The following is an 18,895-nucleotide window of genomic DNA, read 5'->3' on the forward strand; positions in this document are numbered from 1 at the left end:
GAGGCAAGACTTTTAAAAATTCTTTCACGTAGATCTCTTACCGTAAAGATATTCCATAAAAAGTGAGTGTAGAATATCAAGAAATAACCCAGCCTAATGTTCAGGTCATAAGGTAAAGTTTATCAGAATTGCAATCAACAATATTGTAAATCACTATTTCCTGTCATAGTAAGTTACAATGTCAGCATCAGATGGTAGGGGAATATGCTGCTCTAAATGAAGTTAAATTAGAGTACAGTCAATTACAAAGATGAGCAGAAGAGAGAACATTCCCAGAGGAAGAAACATATTTGAGTGAGGAAATACTGCTATAACAGGAAAATACCTCAGTAAAATATTCTTCAACCTTTTAGTTAAATTAAATCCTCAAAATGAAAGGGAAATAAAATTGAATATACTTTTTGGGTATTTGATCATTGCGTTCTTCACTAAAATTCAGAAGGCTGAGAAAGGAAGATAGAGGACCCTTCCTTCATAATTAGTCTCTTTTCTTTCAACTTTCCCTAAGATGGGTTCAAATTAAACCACAATTTATATTATAGTGAGAGGAACAGAATAATATAACTACACGACAGATGAATTTAGAGCAGAATAATCAGCTAGGAATAAGGTCTCCTGGGGCCAGATCAAGCAGAGATACCACTGATACTAGCTTAGATGGAGAACACACAGAATCTACCCACTGGCAGCCAAATTTCAGCTAGCTGATTAATAAGAATATTATTAAATATATTTAATATTATTAAATATCATCTATGTATATAATATATATATATCATATGGAAAACAGCACTGTATAAAACATACGTGTAAACATTTTATTATTTTCATGGGAAAATAGATTTAAGGTGGCATAAGGCATAGGAGGAAGACGTTCACAGCACACCACATAACCACACAAAGGAAAACTCTGACCACCTGAAATCTAGACCGCAAATCAACAGACCAACTCCTATAATTTTGAGTTAGCATATACATGGGATCCCTACAAGTAATTAAAACGAATATAGGACAGTACTGTATTACAGGCAGAATAAGCCAATAAGAACCAAAATAAAGATCTCAAAGAGCAGAAAACTAAATCAGACAGATCTTAACTAAAGCTGAATTTCAGTGGTAACATTCTTGGGAAAACTTAGAACAATGAGAAGGCACATGGTGTCAGTCAACTGAAAATTATCTGATGCTAGGAAAATATTCCTCACATATTGAAGGAATGTAGGTAATCTAGAAGTAACAAAATTAGAAGGGTAGTCAATGAAATGTCCAAAATACATCAGTCATCCAATACGTAATCAAAGACAGGAAAAGACAAGCAAGAAGTCCAGGGATGTAAGGGGACGGAAACTCCATGGATAAACTACAGCAAGAAAAGGGTCAATCAAGTAAAAGAACTGTTTGTATTCAGAACTCAGTGATGCTGATGGGGAGTCGTGTTTACTCACAGTATTGTAGCTGTCACCTTCCAGGACAGGAGTCTTTAACTTGATATCCATGAGAGTCTACGGAGCCCCCAAATTTCATGTAAAAAATTGTAGGTGTGTGAATTTTTCTGATAAGGATTTGCAGGTGAGCTAATTACTGAACCACACCAAGTAAAACTGGGGAAATTACTTAGTTTCACTGCCTCTCAGTTTCCTAAACCCTTTTTAAAATAAGAATAATAATGGTACCCACCTTATAGGACTGCTGGGAGGGTTAAGTGAAACAATATTTGCAAAGCTCTTAGAAACCTATCAGAGCCAGAGTATGTTCAATGATTGTTTGCTTGACTGAGGAAAAACTCTCTGTATGGTCTCTACAATGCAGGCTCTCTGGCATCTAGGATAGTGTGTGGCACGGAGGCGATGCTGCATGAATACTGAATTGATAAAAGCACAGGCCCAACACTCAACAAAAATTAAGGACCAGTTTTTTGGAGGTAACTAACTTGGTTATGCTTCTGCCATTACTGACAAGAGTGCTCCCAACATTCCCTTTGTCAGAAAAGGTAAGGAAGGCAGGGTTCTTAATCCTGCTGGACATGAGCACGATGGGGAAGCATCTAAAAATACAAATTCCTGGGCTCAACTCCTGGAGATCACCCATCAGTACATCTGGGGTGGGAAATCTGTACCTATTTTTAAAAGCTCCAATGAAGATTGTGATGCCAGAGGCTTGAGTAATACTGCTGGCAACTAGCCTGTAACTAGCGTGCCACAATTTTAATTTTTGAGAAAGGACATTAATTATCTCCTTTTAGCTTTGCTCAAATATGTATATGCATCCAAAGTCCTAGGGCAGCAACTGAAAAGGAGCCTTCCTACTCAAACGCAGGAGGAGGGCTACTTAGGACAACTCACCAGGGGCAAGGCTGCTCCGAGTAAGCACGCTGCTCATCACGTGATGTCTTTTTACAACGAGCGCTCCTGTGAGACTCCCCCTGACGGTTTTCCTCATTTACAGGGGGAGTTTTGTGAAATTAGATCAAATGGTACAGGTTGTGTTGCCTGCAACCACCTCAGTGTCTTTTACACAAAACAACGACTTTCGAGGGGACGAGAAGATGGCGGAAGAGTAAGACGCAGAGATGACCTTCCTCCGCACAGATACACGAGAAATACATCTACACGTGGAACAACTCCTACAGAACACCTACTGAACGCTGGCAGAAGACCTCAGACCTCCCAAAAGGCAAGAAACTCCCCACGTACCTGGGTAGGGCAAAAGAAAAAACAGAGACAAAAGAATAGGGACGGGACCTGCACCAGTGGGAGGGAGCTGTGAAGGAGGAAAGGTTTCCACACACTAGGAAGCCCCTTTGTGGCCGGAGACTGTGGGTGGCGGAGGGGGAAAGCTTCAGAGCCACGGAGGAGAGCACAGCAACAAGGGTGCGGAGGGCAAAACGGAGAGATTCCCGCACAGAGGATCAGGGCCGACCGGCACTCACCAGCTCGAGAGGCTTGTCTGCTCACCCGCCGGGGCGGGCGGGGCTGCGAGCTGAGGCCCAGGCTTCTGTCGGAGCTCTGGGAGAGGACTGGGGTTGGCGGCGTGAACACAGCCTGCAGGGGGTTAGTGCACCACGACTAGCCGGGAGGGAGTCCGGGGAAAAGTCTGGACCTGCCGAAGAGGCAAGAGACTTTTTCTTCCCTCTTTGTTTCCTGGTGCGCGAGGAGAGGGGATTAAGAGCGCTGCTTAAAGAAGCTCCAGAGACGGGCGCGAGCCGCGGCTAAAAGCGCGGACCCCAGAGACGGGCGGGAGACGCTAAGGCTGCTGCTGCCACCACCAAGAAGCCTGTATGCGAGCACAGGTCACTGTCCACGCCCCGCTTCCGGGGAGCCTGCGCAGCCCACCACTGCCAGGGTCCCGGGATCCAGGGACAATTTCCCCGGGAGAACGCACGGCGCGCCTCAGGCTGGTGCAGCGTCACGCCGGCCTCTGCTGCCACAGGCTCACCCCACACTCCGTGCCCCTCCCTCACCCCGGCCTGAGGAGCCAGAGTCCCCGAATCAGCGGCTCCTTTAACCCCGTCCTGTCTGAGCGAACAACAGACGCCCTCCGGCTACCTACACGCAGAGGCGGGGCCAAGTCCAAAGCTTGAGCCCCGGGAGCTGTGAAAACAAAGAAGAGAAAGGGAAATCTCTCCCAGCAGCCTCAGAAGCAGCGGATTAAAGCTCCACAATCAACTTGATGTACCCTTCATCTGTGGAATACATGAATAGACAACGAGTCATCCCAAATTGAGGAGGTGGACTTTGAGAGCAAGATTTATGATTTTTCCCCCTTTTCCTCTTTTTGTGAGTGTGTATGTGTATGCTTCTATGTGAGATTTTGTCTGTATAGCTTTGCTTCCACCATTTGTCCTAGGGTTCTATCCGTCCGGTTTTTTTTCTTTTCTTTAAAAAAATTTTTTTTCCTTAATAATAAATTTTTATTTTAATAACTTTATTTTATTTTATCTTACTTTATTTTATCTTCTTTCTTTCTTTCCTTCCTTCCTTCCTCCCTCCCTCCTTTCTTTCTCTTCTTCTTTCTTTCTTTCTTTTCTTCCTTCCTTCCTTTCTTTTCTTCCTTCCTTCATTTCCTCCCTCCCTCCCGCCCTCTCTCTCTCTCTCTCTCTCTCTCTCTCTCTTTCTTTCTTTCTACTTTTTCTGCCTTTTATTCTGACCCGTGTGGATGAAAGGCTCTTGGTGCTGCATCCAGGACTCAGTGCTGTGCCTCTGACGTGGGAGAGCCAACTTCAGGACACTGGTCAACAAGAGACCTCCCAGCTCCACATAATATCAAACAGCGAAAATCTCCCAGAGATCTCCATCACAACACCAGCAACCAGCTTCACTCAACGACCAGCAAGCTACAGTTCTGGACACCCTATGCCAAACAACTAGCAAGACAGGAACACAACCCCACCTATTAGCAGAGAGGCTGCCTAAAATTATAATAAGTCCACAGACACCCCAAAACACTCCACCAGACGTGGACCTGCCCACCAGAGAGACAAGATCCAGCCTCATCCACCAAAACACAGGCATTAGTCCCCTCCACCAGGAACCCTACACAACCCACTGAACCAACTTTAGCCACTGGGGACAGACACCAAAAACAACGGGAACTACGAACCTGCAGCCTGCAAAAAGAAGACCCCAAACACAGTAAGATAAGCAAAATGAGAAGACAGAAAAACACACAGCAGATGAAGGAGCAAGGTAAAAACCCACCAGACCTAACAAATGAAGAGGAAATAGGCAGTCTACCTGAAAAAGAATTCAGAATAATGATAGTAACGATGATCCAAAATCTTGGAAATAGAATAGAGAAAATGCAAGAAACATTTAACAAGGACCTAGAAGAAATAAAGATGAAACAAGCAACGATGAACAACACAATAAATGAAATGAAAAATACTCTAGATGGGATCAATAGCAGAATAACTGAGGCAGAAGAATGGATAAGTGACCTGGAAGATAAAATAGTGGAAATAACTACTGCAGAGCAGAATAAAGAAAAAAGAATGAAAAGAACTGAGGACAGTCTCAGAGACCTCTGGGACAACATTAAATGCACCAACATTCGAATTATAGGGGTTCCAGAAGAAGAAGAGAAAAAGAAAGGGACTGAGAAAATATTTGAAGAGATTATAGTTGATAACTTCCCTATTATGGGAAAGGAAATAGTTAATCAAGTCCAGGAAGCACAGAGAGTCCCATACAGGATAAATCCAAGGAGAAATACTCCAAGACACATATTAATCAAACTCTCAAAAATTAAACACAAAGAAAACATATTAAAAGCAGCAAGGGAAAAACAACAAATAACACACAAGGGAATCCCCATAAGGTTAACAGCTGATCTCTCAGCAGAAACTCTGCAAGCCAGAAGGGACTGGCAGGACATATTGAAAGTGATGAAGGAGAAAAACCTGCAACCAAGATTACTCTACCCAGCAAGGATCTCATTCAGATTTGATGGAGAAATTAAAACCTTTACAGACAAGCAAAAGCTGAGAGAGTTCAGCACCACCAAACCAGCTTTACAACAAATGCTAAAGGATCTTCTCTAGGCAAGAAACATAAGAGAAGGAAAAGACCTACAATAATGAACCCAAAACAATTAAGAAAATGGGAATAGGAACATACATATCAATAATTACCTTAAACGTAAATGGACTAAATGCTTCCACCAAAAGACACAGATTGGCTGAATGGATACAAAAACAAGACCCATATATATACTGTCTACAAGAGACCCACTTCAGACCTAGAGACACATACAGACTGAAAGTAAGGGGATGGAAAAAGATATTCCGTGCAAATGGAAAACAAAAGGAAGCTGGAGTAGCAATTCTCATATCAGAAAAAACAGACTTTAAAATAAAGACTATTAGAAGAGACAAAGAAGGACACTACATAATGATCAAGGGATCGATCCAAGAAGAAGATATAACAATTGCAAATATTTATGCACTCAACATAGGAGCACCTCAATACATAAGGCAAATACTAACAGCCATAAAAGGGGAAAACGACAGTAACACATTCATAGTAGGGGACTTTAACACCCCACTTTCACCAATGGACAGATCATCCAAAATGAGAATAAATAAGGAAACACAAGCTTTAAATGATACATTAAACAAGAAGGACTTAATTGGTATTTATAGGACATTCCATCCAAAAACAACAGAATACACATTCTCCTCAAGTGCTCATGGAACATTTTCCAGGATAGATCACATCTTGGGTCACAAATCAAGCCTTGGTAAATTTAAGAAAATTGAAATTGTATCAAGTATCTTTTCCGACCACAACGCCATGAGACTAGATATCAATTACAGGAAAAGATCTGTAAAAAATACAAACACATGGAGGCTAAACAATACACTACTTAATAATGAAGTGATCACTGAAGAAATCAAAGAGGAAATCAAAAAATACCTAGAAACAAATGTCAATGGAGACAAGACGACCCAAAACCTATGGAAGGCAGCTAAAGAAGTTCTAAAAGGGAAGTTTATAGCAATACAATCCTACCTTAAGAAACAGGAAACATCCCAAATAAACAACCTAACCTTGCACCTGAAGCAATTAGAGTAAGAAGAACAAAAAATCCCCAAAGTTAGCAGGAGGAAAGAAATCATAAAAATCAGATCAGAAATAAATGAAAAAGAAATGAAGGAAATGATAGCAAAGATCAATAAAACTAAAAGCTGGTTCTTTGCGAAGTGAAACAAAATTGATAAACCATTAGCCAGACTCATCAAGAAAGAAAAGGGAGAAGACTCAAATCAGTAGAATTAGAAATGAAAAAGGAGAAGTAACAACTGACACTGCAGAAATGCAAAAGATCATGAGAGATTACTATAAGCAACTCTATGCCAATAAAATGGACAATCTGGAAGAAATGGACAAATTCTGAGAAATGCACAACCTGCCAAGACTGAATCAGGAAGAAATAGAAAATATGAACAGACCAATCACAAGCACTGAAATTGAAACTGTACTTAAAAATCCTCCAGCAAACAAAAGCCCAGGACCAGATGGCTTCACAGGTAAATTCTATCAAACGTTTAGAGAACAGCTAACACCTATCCTTCTCAAACTCTTCCAAAATATAGCAGAGGGAGGAACACTCCCAAACTCAGTCTACAAGGCCACCATCACCTTGATACCAAAACCAGACAAGGATGTCACAAAGAAAGAAAACTACAGGCCAATATCACTGATGAACATAGATGCAAAGATCCTCAGCAAAATACTAGCAAACAGAATCCCACAGCACATTAAAAGGATCATACACCATGATCAAGTGGGGTTTATTCCAGGAATGGAAGGATTCTTCAATATACGCAAATCTATCAATGTCATAAACCATATTAACAAATTGAAGGAGAAAAACCATATGATCATCTCAATAGATGCAGAGAAAGCTTTCGGCAACATTCAACACCACTTATGAGAAAAACCGTGCAGAAAGTAGGCAAAGAGGGAACTTTCCTCAACATAATAAAGGCCCTATATGACAAACCCACAGCCAACATCGTCCTCAGTGGTGAAAAACTGAAAGCATTTCCACTAAGATCAGGAACAAGACAAGGCTGCCCACTCTCACCACTCTTATTCAACATAGTTTTGGAAGTTTTAGCCACAGCAACCGGAGAAGAAAAGGAAATAAAAGGAATCCAAATAAAAAAAGAAAAAGTAAAGCTGTCACTGTTTGCAGATGACATAATACTATACACAGAGAATCCTAAAGATGCTACCAGAAAACTACTAGAGCTAATCAATAAATTTGGTAAAGTAGCAGGATACAAAATTAATGCACAGAAATCTCTGGCATTCCTATACATTAATGATGAAACATCTGAAAGTGAAATCAAGAAAACACTCCCATTTACTATCGTAACAAAAAGAATAAAATATCTAGGAATAAACCTACTTAAGGAGACAAAAGACCTGTATGCAGAAAATTATAAGACACTGATGAAAGAAATTAAAGATACAAATAGATGGAGAGATATACCATGTTCTTGGATTGGAAGAATCAACATTGTGAAAATGACTCTACTACCCAAAGCAATCTACAGATTCAATGCAATCCCTATCAAACTACCACTGGCATTTTTCACAGAACTAGAATAAAAAATTTCATAATTTGTATGGAAACACAAAAAGACCCTGAATAGCCAAAGCAATCTTGAGAATGAAAAACAGAGCTGGAAGAATCAGGCTCCCTGACTTCTGACTATACTACAAAGCTACAGTAATCAAGACAGTATGGTACTGGCACAGAAACAGAAAGATAGATCAGTGGAACAGGATAGAAAGCCCAGAGATAAACCCACGCGCATATGGTCACCTTATCTTTGATAAAGGAGGCAGGAATGTACAGTGGAGAAAGGACAACCTCTTCAATAAGTGGTGCTGGGAAAACTGGAGAGGTACATGTAAAAGTATGAGATTAGATCACCCCCTAGCACCATACACAAAAATAAGCTCAAAGTGGATTAAAGACCTAAATGTAAGGCCAGAAACTATCAAACTCTTAGAGGAAAACATAGGCAGGACACTCTATGATAAATCACAGCTAGATCCTTTTTGACCCACTTCCTAGAGAAATGGAAATAAAAACAAAAATAAACAAATGGGACCTAATGAAACTTCAAAGCTTTTGCACAGCAAAGGAAACCATAAACAAGACCAAAAGACAACCCTCAGAATGGGAGAAAATATTTGCAAATGAAGTAACTGACAAAGGATTACTCTTCAAAATTTACAAGCAGCTCTTGCACCTCAATATAAAAAACAACCCAATCCAAAACTGGGCAGAAGACCTAAATAGACATTTCTCCAAAGAAGATATAAGATTGCCAACAAACACATGAAAGAATGCTCAACATCATTAATCATTAGAGAAATGCAAATCAAAACTACAATGAGATATCATCTCATACCAGTCTGAATGGCCATCATCAAAAAATCTAGAAACAATAAATGCTGGAGAGGATGTGGAGAAAAAGGAACACTTTTGCACTGCTGGTGGGAATGTGAACTGGTACAGCCACTATGGAGAACAGTATGGAAGTTCCTTAAAAAACTACAAATAGACCTACCATATGACCCAGCAATCCCACTCCTGGGCATATACCCTGAGAAAACCAAAATTCAAAAAGAGTCATGTACCAAAATGTTCATTGCAGCTCTATTTACAATAGCCCAGAGATGGAAACAACCTAAGTGTCCATCATCGGATGAATGGATAAAGAAGATGTGGCACATATATACAATGGAATATTACTCAGCCATAAAAAGCAACGAAACTGAGCTATTTGTAATGAGGTGGATGGACCTAGAGTCTGTCATACAGAGTGAAGTAAGTCCGAAAGAGAAAGACAAATACCGTATGCTAACACATATATATGGTATTTAAGAAAAAAAAAATGTCGTGAAGAACCTAGGGGTAAGACAGGAATAAAGACACAGACCTACTAGAGAATGGACTTGAGGATATGGGGAGAGGGAAGGATAAGCTGTGAGAAAGCGAGAGAGTGGCATGGACATATATACACTACCAAACGTGAAATAGATAGCTAGTGGGAAGCAGCTGCATAGCACAGGGAGATCAGCTCAGTGCTTTGAGGGGTGGGATAGGGAGGGTGGGAGGGAGGGAGACGCAAGAGGGAAGAGATATGGGAACATATGTATATGTATAACTGATTCACTTTGTTATAAAGCAGAAACTAACACACCATTGTAAAGCAATTATACTACAATAAAGATGTAAAAAAATTTTTTTTTTCACGTTACAGATAAAAATTCTACAGCAGTTGGACTAGAGCAAAAAAAAAAAAAAACGACTTTCAAGCATTAATTGTGTATGTGGGAATTAAAGCACAAATTACTCTATCCATGATGATCTAACGTTGGTGTCAATTGTCCGCTCTTAAATCCCTCTTTCTTTCTTAGGGATCTGACTGTCTGTGAGATTCAAATTCTGCCCAAGGAGAATATGTTCCTGTTAACCATGAGGCAAAGGAGAAACTACTTTCAAATTAGCTCAGTCAGTACCATACTTAGGTGTGACTGGTATTATTTTTAAAACACACACATACACAAATAATAATAATAAATTAAAAAGCGGTTATAGCCTCCTACACTATTGGTGGGCATGTACATCGATGCAGTCACTAATGGAGAACAGTATGGAGGTTCCTCAAAAAGCTAAAAACAGAGTTGCCGTATGATCCAGCAATCCCACTCATGGGCATATATCCAGAACAAACTATAATTCAAAATGATATATGCACCCATATGTTCACAGCAGCACTATTCATAATAGCCAAGACATGGAAACAACCTAAACGTCCATCAAAAGATGAATGGATAAAGATGTGGTGTGTATATATACACAATGGAATATTACCTAGCCATTAAAAAAATAATGAAATAATGTCATTTACAGCAACACGGATGGATGTACCTAGAGATTATCATACTAAGTGAAGTTAAGTCACACAGAGAAAGACAAATACTGTATGATATCACTTATATGTGGAATCTAAAATATGACACGAATGATCTTATCTATGAAATAGATTCATAGACACAGAGAACAGACTTCTGGTTGCCGAGTGGGGCTGGGGGCAGGATGGACTGGGAGTTTGGGATTAGCAGATGCAAACTATTATATATCTGTAGAATGGATAAACAAGGTCCTACTGTATAGCACAGGGAACTATATTCAATATCCTATGATAAACCATAATGGAAAAGAATATAAAAAATAATGTATATACATGTATAACTGAATCACCTTGCTGTACAGCAGAAATTAACACACCGTAAATCAACTACTTGAATAAAATATGTTTTTTAAAAAGTGGTTTTACATAAAGAGGAAAATGGATAGAGTAAAGGGTAATACCTCAGGCTCTCCCCCAAATAAGGACTAAACAAATGTATATGGAGAGTCAAAATTTTTGGAAAAAAATGTGAGAATTAAATATGTGTCCAAGACTACTTATCTCTAATGTATTTATTAATGAAAATGCTTAGATTAAAAAAAAAACAGGAGATTTTTACTAAAATCCAGTTAGGAAAGCCAAAATTGACTTCTATAGAATTTCATGTGCTATTTTCAGTCCAAAATGAATTTTCATGGACAAGTTATAAACCCTTGAAAATGCATTTTTTAAAATTTAAGTGCCGATATGCCACTATAATTTTACCTGCAATTTCTTATACTGAGAGACTACTGCCTTTTATCACACGTTTATAAAGTTTTATAGCATGTGCTAAGTGAAACAGAGAATTACATTTTCATTTCCTTCTAAGAGAAATGAGAAGAAGGTACTCTAGTACTTACTTTTCTCCATAAAACCTTTCGAAGAATTTTTCTTTCCAGGGTTCTGTTTTCTTTTCCTTTTCAATTTCTTGCCTTATCCGCAATTGCATTTCTGGAGTAAACTCTCCTAGAAAGAAAATGCTTAGATATTGAGTAAAAGTTGTCATATATTTTGCCAGTTAATAAAGAAAACATGTAACTAATTTGAATAAACTTTTATGGATGCCAAAAGGTAAAAAAGCTGAGTACTGATAATATTTCTACAGCTTCTTTTTTTATGAACATCACTCAGTCATTTAGTCTTAGACAGACTCCAAAGCATTTAGCAAATGTACTGAGTGCTAGGCGTTGTAAATGAAAGTGTATATTCACTGTCCTTGATGAAACCAGCCTGGTGAAAGAAAAAGCACACAGTTGAGTATAATAACACAATGTGGAAAGCCCTGTATAGGTCATAAGAATAAATGAAGGGAAAGTACTTAATCCTCCTTAAGACCTCCCTAAATTGATTAGGGAAGACCATACATAGAACCTGATCCTTGAGTTAGCTTTTGAAAGATGACCAAGCTTTCATACAGTAATTAGTTCACAAGGCACAGAGATATGAATACGTATATTTATGTGCTTTTGAGTGGCCAGTTATGAGTAGACCACAGGATGAAATGAAATAGGAAAGGTAGGCAGTGGCCAATTACCCAACACATGTTTTAAAGAGAGCCCTGAATTTTTCCTGTAAGAGACAGAGGGAGGTCCTGGCGGTGTTCACTGAGGGAGGAATATGGCCAAATAAGCAACTTAGAAACTGGTTGGGAGGCTACTGAGTAGCATAGATGAGAGATGGAGATTACAGTCAGGCCAGCATCTTGAGAATGTTGAAGAAGATTCAAAGACACAAGTAACAGTTCATAACCAGATAGACCTGGGGAGAAGGAAGAGGAACAAAGACATCATCAAAGTTTCAAAGTGAGGAGCTGTGAGAAAAGGGGGTGACCTTAGTAGACAGAAGGCAGAAGAAATAGTGGACATTAAAAGGGAAGAGAGTGCTTCCCTGGTGGCGCAGTGGTTGAGAGTCCGCCTGTCGATGCAGGGGACACAGGTTCGTGCCCGGGTCCGGGAAGATCCCACATGCCGCGGAGCGGCTGGGCCCGTGAGTCATGGCCGCTGAGCCTGCGCGTCCGGAGCCTGTGCTCCGCAACGGGAGAGGCCACAACAGTGAGAGGCCCGCGTACCGCAAAAAAAAAAAAAAAAAAAAAAAAAAGAAAAAGGGAAGAGAGTTTAATACTGGCATTTTGGTTTTAAGGTGCCTGATACTGGAAAGATCCAGCAGGTTTGTGGAATGGAGCAGCAAAGGATTGGGAAAGAGGACTTCCAGCCAGATTTGGACGTTCTCAGCATGTGGGCTATATAGCTGAAACCAGCTGAATGAGGCTCTTAGAGCATGGGAATAGTTGCAAAAGCAAATAGCAGGGAGGAGAATGGTGGAGACATCACCATTTACCATCAGGTGAAAGAACAGGAGCTCCTGAAGGAAGGTGAGAAAAGGCTGTCAGACAGGTAGCCTGGGGACACAATTTAAAATATATTATGAATGTCGAAGGCAGATGGTTTCAAATTAGATGGGGTAGATAACAAGTGAGACATAGGAGAAGGAAGATGAAATGCCAAGGACTGAGAAGAGGAAGTGAACTTTGCAATGAGAAAGCCATTCGTATTCTCTAGAAGGGACTGTTCCCATTGTGTATGGTGGGGTCACACCCAACCATAAACATGTGAGTGGCTAAGGGAGTAAAAATGTGGTAACACTGGGAATTTTTTAGTCTTTCATGAAGCTTGGTGACTAAAGGAATGATAAGATGAAGTGGTGGCTTCAGGGGAAGACTGCATTAAAAGAAGATTCTTCCAGGCTCTCGGACATTAGAGAATACACAATGCATCAAACACATAATTAAAATGATTATTCCAAAGAAAATCTTGCCATATCAAAAAATTTTATTATGTTCCAGATAACGTCATGCTTTCTTCAAAAATACTGGACTTTCTCTAGTTAAGCCCTCACACAGAAACGAAGACCCAACACAGCAAAAATAAATAAGTTAATTAATTAATAAAAATACTGGACACCAAAAATGCAAAGTATAACAAAAGAATTAATGAAGTCATTTGAAATAGGATGTGAGTTTTTACTCAAGTATACTTCAGGGGGGAAAATGACTCGGGAAGCAGAGAAAGGTGCAAATCTCAGTACAGTCTGTTGACTTAAATATGTCAAATAATAATGGGAAATAGAAACTTACCTTCTGCCAGTCGCTGTTTCCAGCCTTGTGCTGCATATGCAAAGAATTCATTATTTAGAGCTGAAGTACTGAGGCGTAAAATTCCATCACTTCCCATCTAGGAAATAAGCCGACAAAACCAAGATTCCATCAAGAATAATTCAAAGCAAAAGTATGCAGGGAAGAAGCAAAAACTGAGGGTGTGAGTGTGTGTGTGAGAGAGAGAGAGAAAGAGCGCGAGAGAAACAGCAGGGTAAAAGGCAGGGAGGAAAGGAATCTAACAAAAGATGAATTTCCTAGTAGGAAAACTGCACTGCTTACAGTGACTATTATAATGACTAAATACATCAACTTAAAGGAAATCTGTAGTAGGCATTTCCATTATCAGTGGTGAGTATAACAAATGTATGTGATTTAATCAAAAAATTTATATCTTTGTCATCTTTATATGCCTTAAATGATACCAAATTAAAAATCTACATATGTGTACACCTTTAGATTATTTTTTAAATTAAATTCTCTAAAGTTTGTGGAAGCTAAAGAAATCTAGTCTGATCACTTGGGTTCTTCCACTGTCTGAGGTTCAGTTCAGACGACAAAGTTCTGAAACATTAAAACAAATACACCCACACTGTCATACATACCCTTCGCTCTATTCTTCTCACCTCTTTGGGTGCACACAGAAAACAGGTATACAAAGTTTAAAATCTGTGCAACTGTATGCTACTAACCTTTTTCCTCGAATTTATTATTTTTCAAATTCATGTACGTATAGAAGAGATTTGGATACGCATCATCGAACTGGATGCTTTTAACTTTCCAACTATTTACTACATCTGCCCTGTGAATGTATTCTGCTTGCTGACACGGGGGATAAAAATCATTAGTGTTGTCCTTGGCTGGCTTCTCATGTAGTTGAGGAGTGAAGACAGAACACATAAAAAGTTAAACAATGCCAAGCATGAGGTGAGTGGGAATTAAAAAGGGGAAAAAAAAAAAAAAAGCTAGGGGAGGGTATCTAGGTGGATGTGAGTGGTTAGGAAGAACTTGATGCCAGAGGTCAAATGGGTCAGGGTCTTGGGCAAGTAACAGGATCAGGGCAGAATGGTTTTATGTAAAGTATACAGTACAGAGTGGGAGCTTTGTTATAGAGGAGGAACATCACAAACAATCAGTAACTGGACCGTTCATGAGGGCATGAAGATGTTTTAGCCTGCTATTGAGTCAGTTTGGCAAACTGTAGCTCCAGTTACATTTTCAAAGATTTCCTCTTACTCTCATAGACACCCCCGTGTGTCCTAAGCGCTAATAAGTCACTGCTATCTGAAAACACACTCAGACACGTCTTAGCCCCATGTTTTTGTTCGTTTGCAGTCTTCTCTACACCCCATTTTCACCCACTGAAATACTGTCCCTCTTTTAAATTTAACTCAAATCATGCCTTCATGAATATGTCAGCTAAACCATCATTCGGGAGCAAAGGAGAATACTGAGTCTAAAAGTAAATATTATACTAGCAACTCAAAGCCGGATAATGGTCAACAAGTCCAGAAAAGAGAGACACTGAACAGGTGTGAGACATCCTGGATGCTGCCATCATGACAGCCACAGATTTGAGATCCTGAGTTTCCTCATTTAAGAAGATACTGATAACCACACTAAAATATTCAATACACTTGGAAAATTTCAGGCAAGACTTTGTTCATTCATGGACTCACTGTTTACTCACAATTATTTCATCTTCATTCAATAGATACTTATTAAGCCACTCACACGAACCTGTGTACCGGGCGCTTTTTGGGTGCAGGCAAGACGGTGGCAGTAAAGAAAAAGGCTCTGCCCTTATATTCTGAACATATTCCCCACACAGCAGATGGTTCTGGTCCCTGTGCATCTCTCCCACCCACCTGAGCTCAGCACGGCTGTGACGTACAGTGACATCGCCACGCACGTATCCCACCTCAGGGTCTTACCACAGCCCCAAGATGTGAGTGGCTAAATGGCCTCGCCTTCCCACCTTTTAATTGGACACTTCTAGGACACTATCTCCTGGCACGCAGTATATGAACTGAGTCAAGGGATGCCATTTGGTGCTGTGTCCCCAAAAGTTAGGACTAGTAGGTGGAAGGCAAGTGCCCTGAAGAGAAAAAGGAATTGGTTTACTATGAGGTACAGTTATGGAAGGCACAATGGAAAAGGTTAGATTTTCTACATTTGAGAACACGCATGGTGCTTCATAATTTGGAGTCCATGCACAATGCCTATTATATTGCAGGCACTCAATAAACGTTTATTGCCCTGTCTTTGCTTCGTGTAAGAGAAAGATTTACAATTTAACTCCGGTAGCTGACATATAGGATTTTAGTTTGGTGTGTTCTGCCAGGTCAGGGGAATGATTAGTTATTAATTGAAATTTCAGCATAATTTTAAAACACAAAGAAATACCAGATCCATGTTAGCTCTGACAGAGTCTCAAGATTTCAGCACATGAAAATGCAAGGCAGTGTGAAATGAACACATTCAAGAATATGGAAGCTAGCCCGGGAGGAAAATGTTTTTCTTTTAAAAGCAAAAAATAATATTAACTGCCAGGCTTCCAGCCTGTCTGAGACAGCACAATTAAACACTAGGGCTAAATTAAATATGTGCCAATAAAACTTTTTAAATACACTATTAATTTTATGGCGTTTCAGAAATACTGTCCAAAAGACATGTCATTTTAATGAGCTGGAACAATACACGTTTCTGAAAGTTTTATTTATTTATTTATCGCAGAGCTATAAATTCTGGTTTTTCTGATTACCCACAATAGAAATATTCATTCTAAAAACTCCCCTAACTCTCTTATAGTGAAGTATCCAAATAAGCTATTGATAAGCTATGCTTCTTTTTTAATTAGAAGGAGAAAAACTCTGTGCTGTTGTGGAAGAAAATAAGTACGGTTAAAGGAAAACTTATTTGTGGAGAGATCCTTTCACAGAGATTTAAGTCTCTATTGGTGAGTACATCATTTGCCTTTGGGGTCAGTTATATTAACGCACATTTTATGGGATGGATATCAGTGGAATTCAAAGGATTAAAATGTTATTGCTACTTGAAAACCATCCAATGTTTGAAGTTTGAGGAATGTTAATTCTGTATGAGAATATATTTACATTTAATAATAACCCTTTGCACCTCTGAAAGATTCTTTATCCCTTTTTTTCTAATTTGGGGTTTCTTGCAAGTGATTCGGAATGCGTGGCACGTGGGTTGCTTAGAGGAAGCGTGAGAAATGTGCTGGAGAGTCAGAAAGTGGCTAAATCATAAGGGGACACCTAGATATACTTAGCAATTTGGACTTCATCCTACAGGTAATGGGGAGCGATTCAAAGCGAAGCCAAAACAAGACGAAAAGGTTCGTGCTGAGTGTGTGTGGGGAAGTGGACCGCTGATGTAGATGGTGTGTCCAGGACGAGCCTCTCTCATGCTCACTGTTGATCAGGACACCGGAGCTGAAACCTGAATGAGAGAAGAAGGAGCCCCGCAGCCATGGTTGGGAGAGCGTGCTTGGTGGAGGGACGTAAATGCAGAGGCCCTCAGGTGGGGCTTGCGAGGAGGCCCTAAGAGATGGAAAGATTTTAGAAGCAGGAGAAACAGGGGCTGAGGGGCCAGGATCATACTGGGCCTCGGAGCCCACTGTAAAGACTGACTTTTCCCCCAAGCAAGCTGGAAAGCCTCTGGGATTTTGGCCTGACAAATGAAAAGATCTGACATTTCAAAAGGATAGCTCTGACTGCTGCATTTTAAAAAAGACTTTAGAGCTGTCCAACAGCAATATAAACATTGGGCTACATCTGTGATTTTAATTATTCTAATAATCACATTAAAATAGCAAAAAGAAACATGAAATTAATTCTAATAACACATTTTATTTAATCCAACCTATATGAAATGTTATTGTTTCAATATATAATCAACACGAAATGTTATTAATGAGATATTTCTCATTCCCTTTGTATACTAATCTTTTCATATCCAGTATATATTTTTATAACACATCTCAATTCAGATCACCCATAGTTCTAAAGCTCAATAGTCACTGCTGGCTAGCAGCTACTGTATTGGAAAGCATAGTTTTAGAAGATAAAGACTCACCAGGGACTTGGGTATGTAGTTATTGAGATAATCCAAATAGTAGGTTGACAGCTGTAGAGGTGGTGAGAAATGGTTGGGTTCTGATTATATTCTGAAGGTTGAGCCAACAGGACTTGATGATGGATTGGATGTGTGGTATGAGAGAAAGCAAGCAGGCAAGGATGACACCAAAGACTTCTGGCCTTGGCAATTGAAATTACGAAATTGCTATTTATTACAACGGAAAACACTATGGGAGGATGAGGTTTAGTCCTGAAACAATTAAGGTTGAGATGCTGATTATAATTCCAAATTGATGTCTTAGATATATCATTCTGCACGTAGTGTAAAGAATGCCCTGGATAAAGACAGGACAAGAAACAGGGACTTCTGGCAAGAAGTACCAAGAGAAGGCCATGGAAAAAATGACGAGAAGTCTTAAGACTGTTCAGGCAGTGGGAGTAAAGATGCATGTCCTCCAGGAGGAATAAGGGAACCAGAAATGATGGGGCTGAGTGAGCGTGTGTGTGGGCGGTGAATGAGATAAAGGCATGAAAGATGATGGCCAAGAACAAGTCTTGGATAATTTGGTAGATGCTGGAAACAGCCATCAGGACAGGAAAAGGCACAGGAGGGGCAGTGTCTTGGACAAAGAAATGATGGATCTTTCTTTGGATATGCTAATATAAGGACATCATGAAGGCATCCAAGTAAAGATGATCTAATCAAGAGCCGGAACTCAGGGAAGAAGCTCAATGGTGAGGAAGGAATCAAACACAGAAAATTAGTCATTAGTAGCAAAGAAAGTGTAACTGCAAACATGGATATGGATGAAAACACCCAGGAAGGATTTACCAAAAGAGAAGACAGCTTAAAGCAGGGCCCTGAGGAACACCAACGTAGGAGGAATGGGCAGAAGAAGTAAATCCTGTTAGGAAGACTGAGAAAAGGCAGCCAGAGGCAGGAAGAAAATCAAAGCAGACGGCATCGTAGCTGAAAGGAAAGAAAGAGTTTCAAGAAGATCTGTACTGTGTATGTACTGATACCTATCAAGCCACGTGCAATTACTTAGGTCAACACCGTGTACAGTACACTATACTAGCTGTTGTGTCCAATAAAACAATCAACAGGGTCTTTAGAGCAAAGACAACCTAGTCAGTGAGAGGCCAGCCAGGAGTCTAATGCAA

At 39.8% G+C, this 18,895-nt stretch overlaps 1 protein-coding gene across 1 annotated transcript in view; it reads right to left on the reverse strand.

Annotated features, from left to right (window-relative positions):
- ASXL3 (ASXL transcriptional regulator 3) overlaps window positions 1-18,895 on the reverse strand; it is a 180,349-nt gene that overhangs the window by 9,517 nt on the left and 151,937 nt on the right. The window contains exons 9-10 of the mRNA XM_060121228.1: window positions 13,614-13,710; window positions 11,341-11,446 (exon numbers count right to left, since the gene is read on the reverse strand). Coding sequence (XP_059977211.1) covers window positions 11,341-11,446; window positions 13,614-13,710 — 203 coding nt within the window. The remainder of the gene's footprint in view (window positions 1-11,340; window positions 11,447-13,613; window positions 13,711-18,895) is intronic.

The sequence above is a fragment of the Lagenorhynchus albirostris genome, chromosome 14 (genome assembly GCF_949774975.1).
Source record: "Lagenorhynchus albirostris chromosome 14, mLagAlb1.1, whole genome shotgun sequence".
NCBI classification, from domain to species: Eukaryota; Metazoa; Chordata; class Mammalia; order Artiodactyla; family Delphinidae; genus Lagenorhynchus; species Lagenorhynchus albirostris.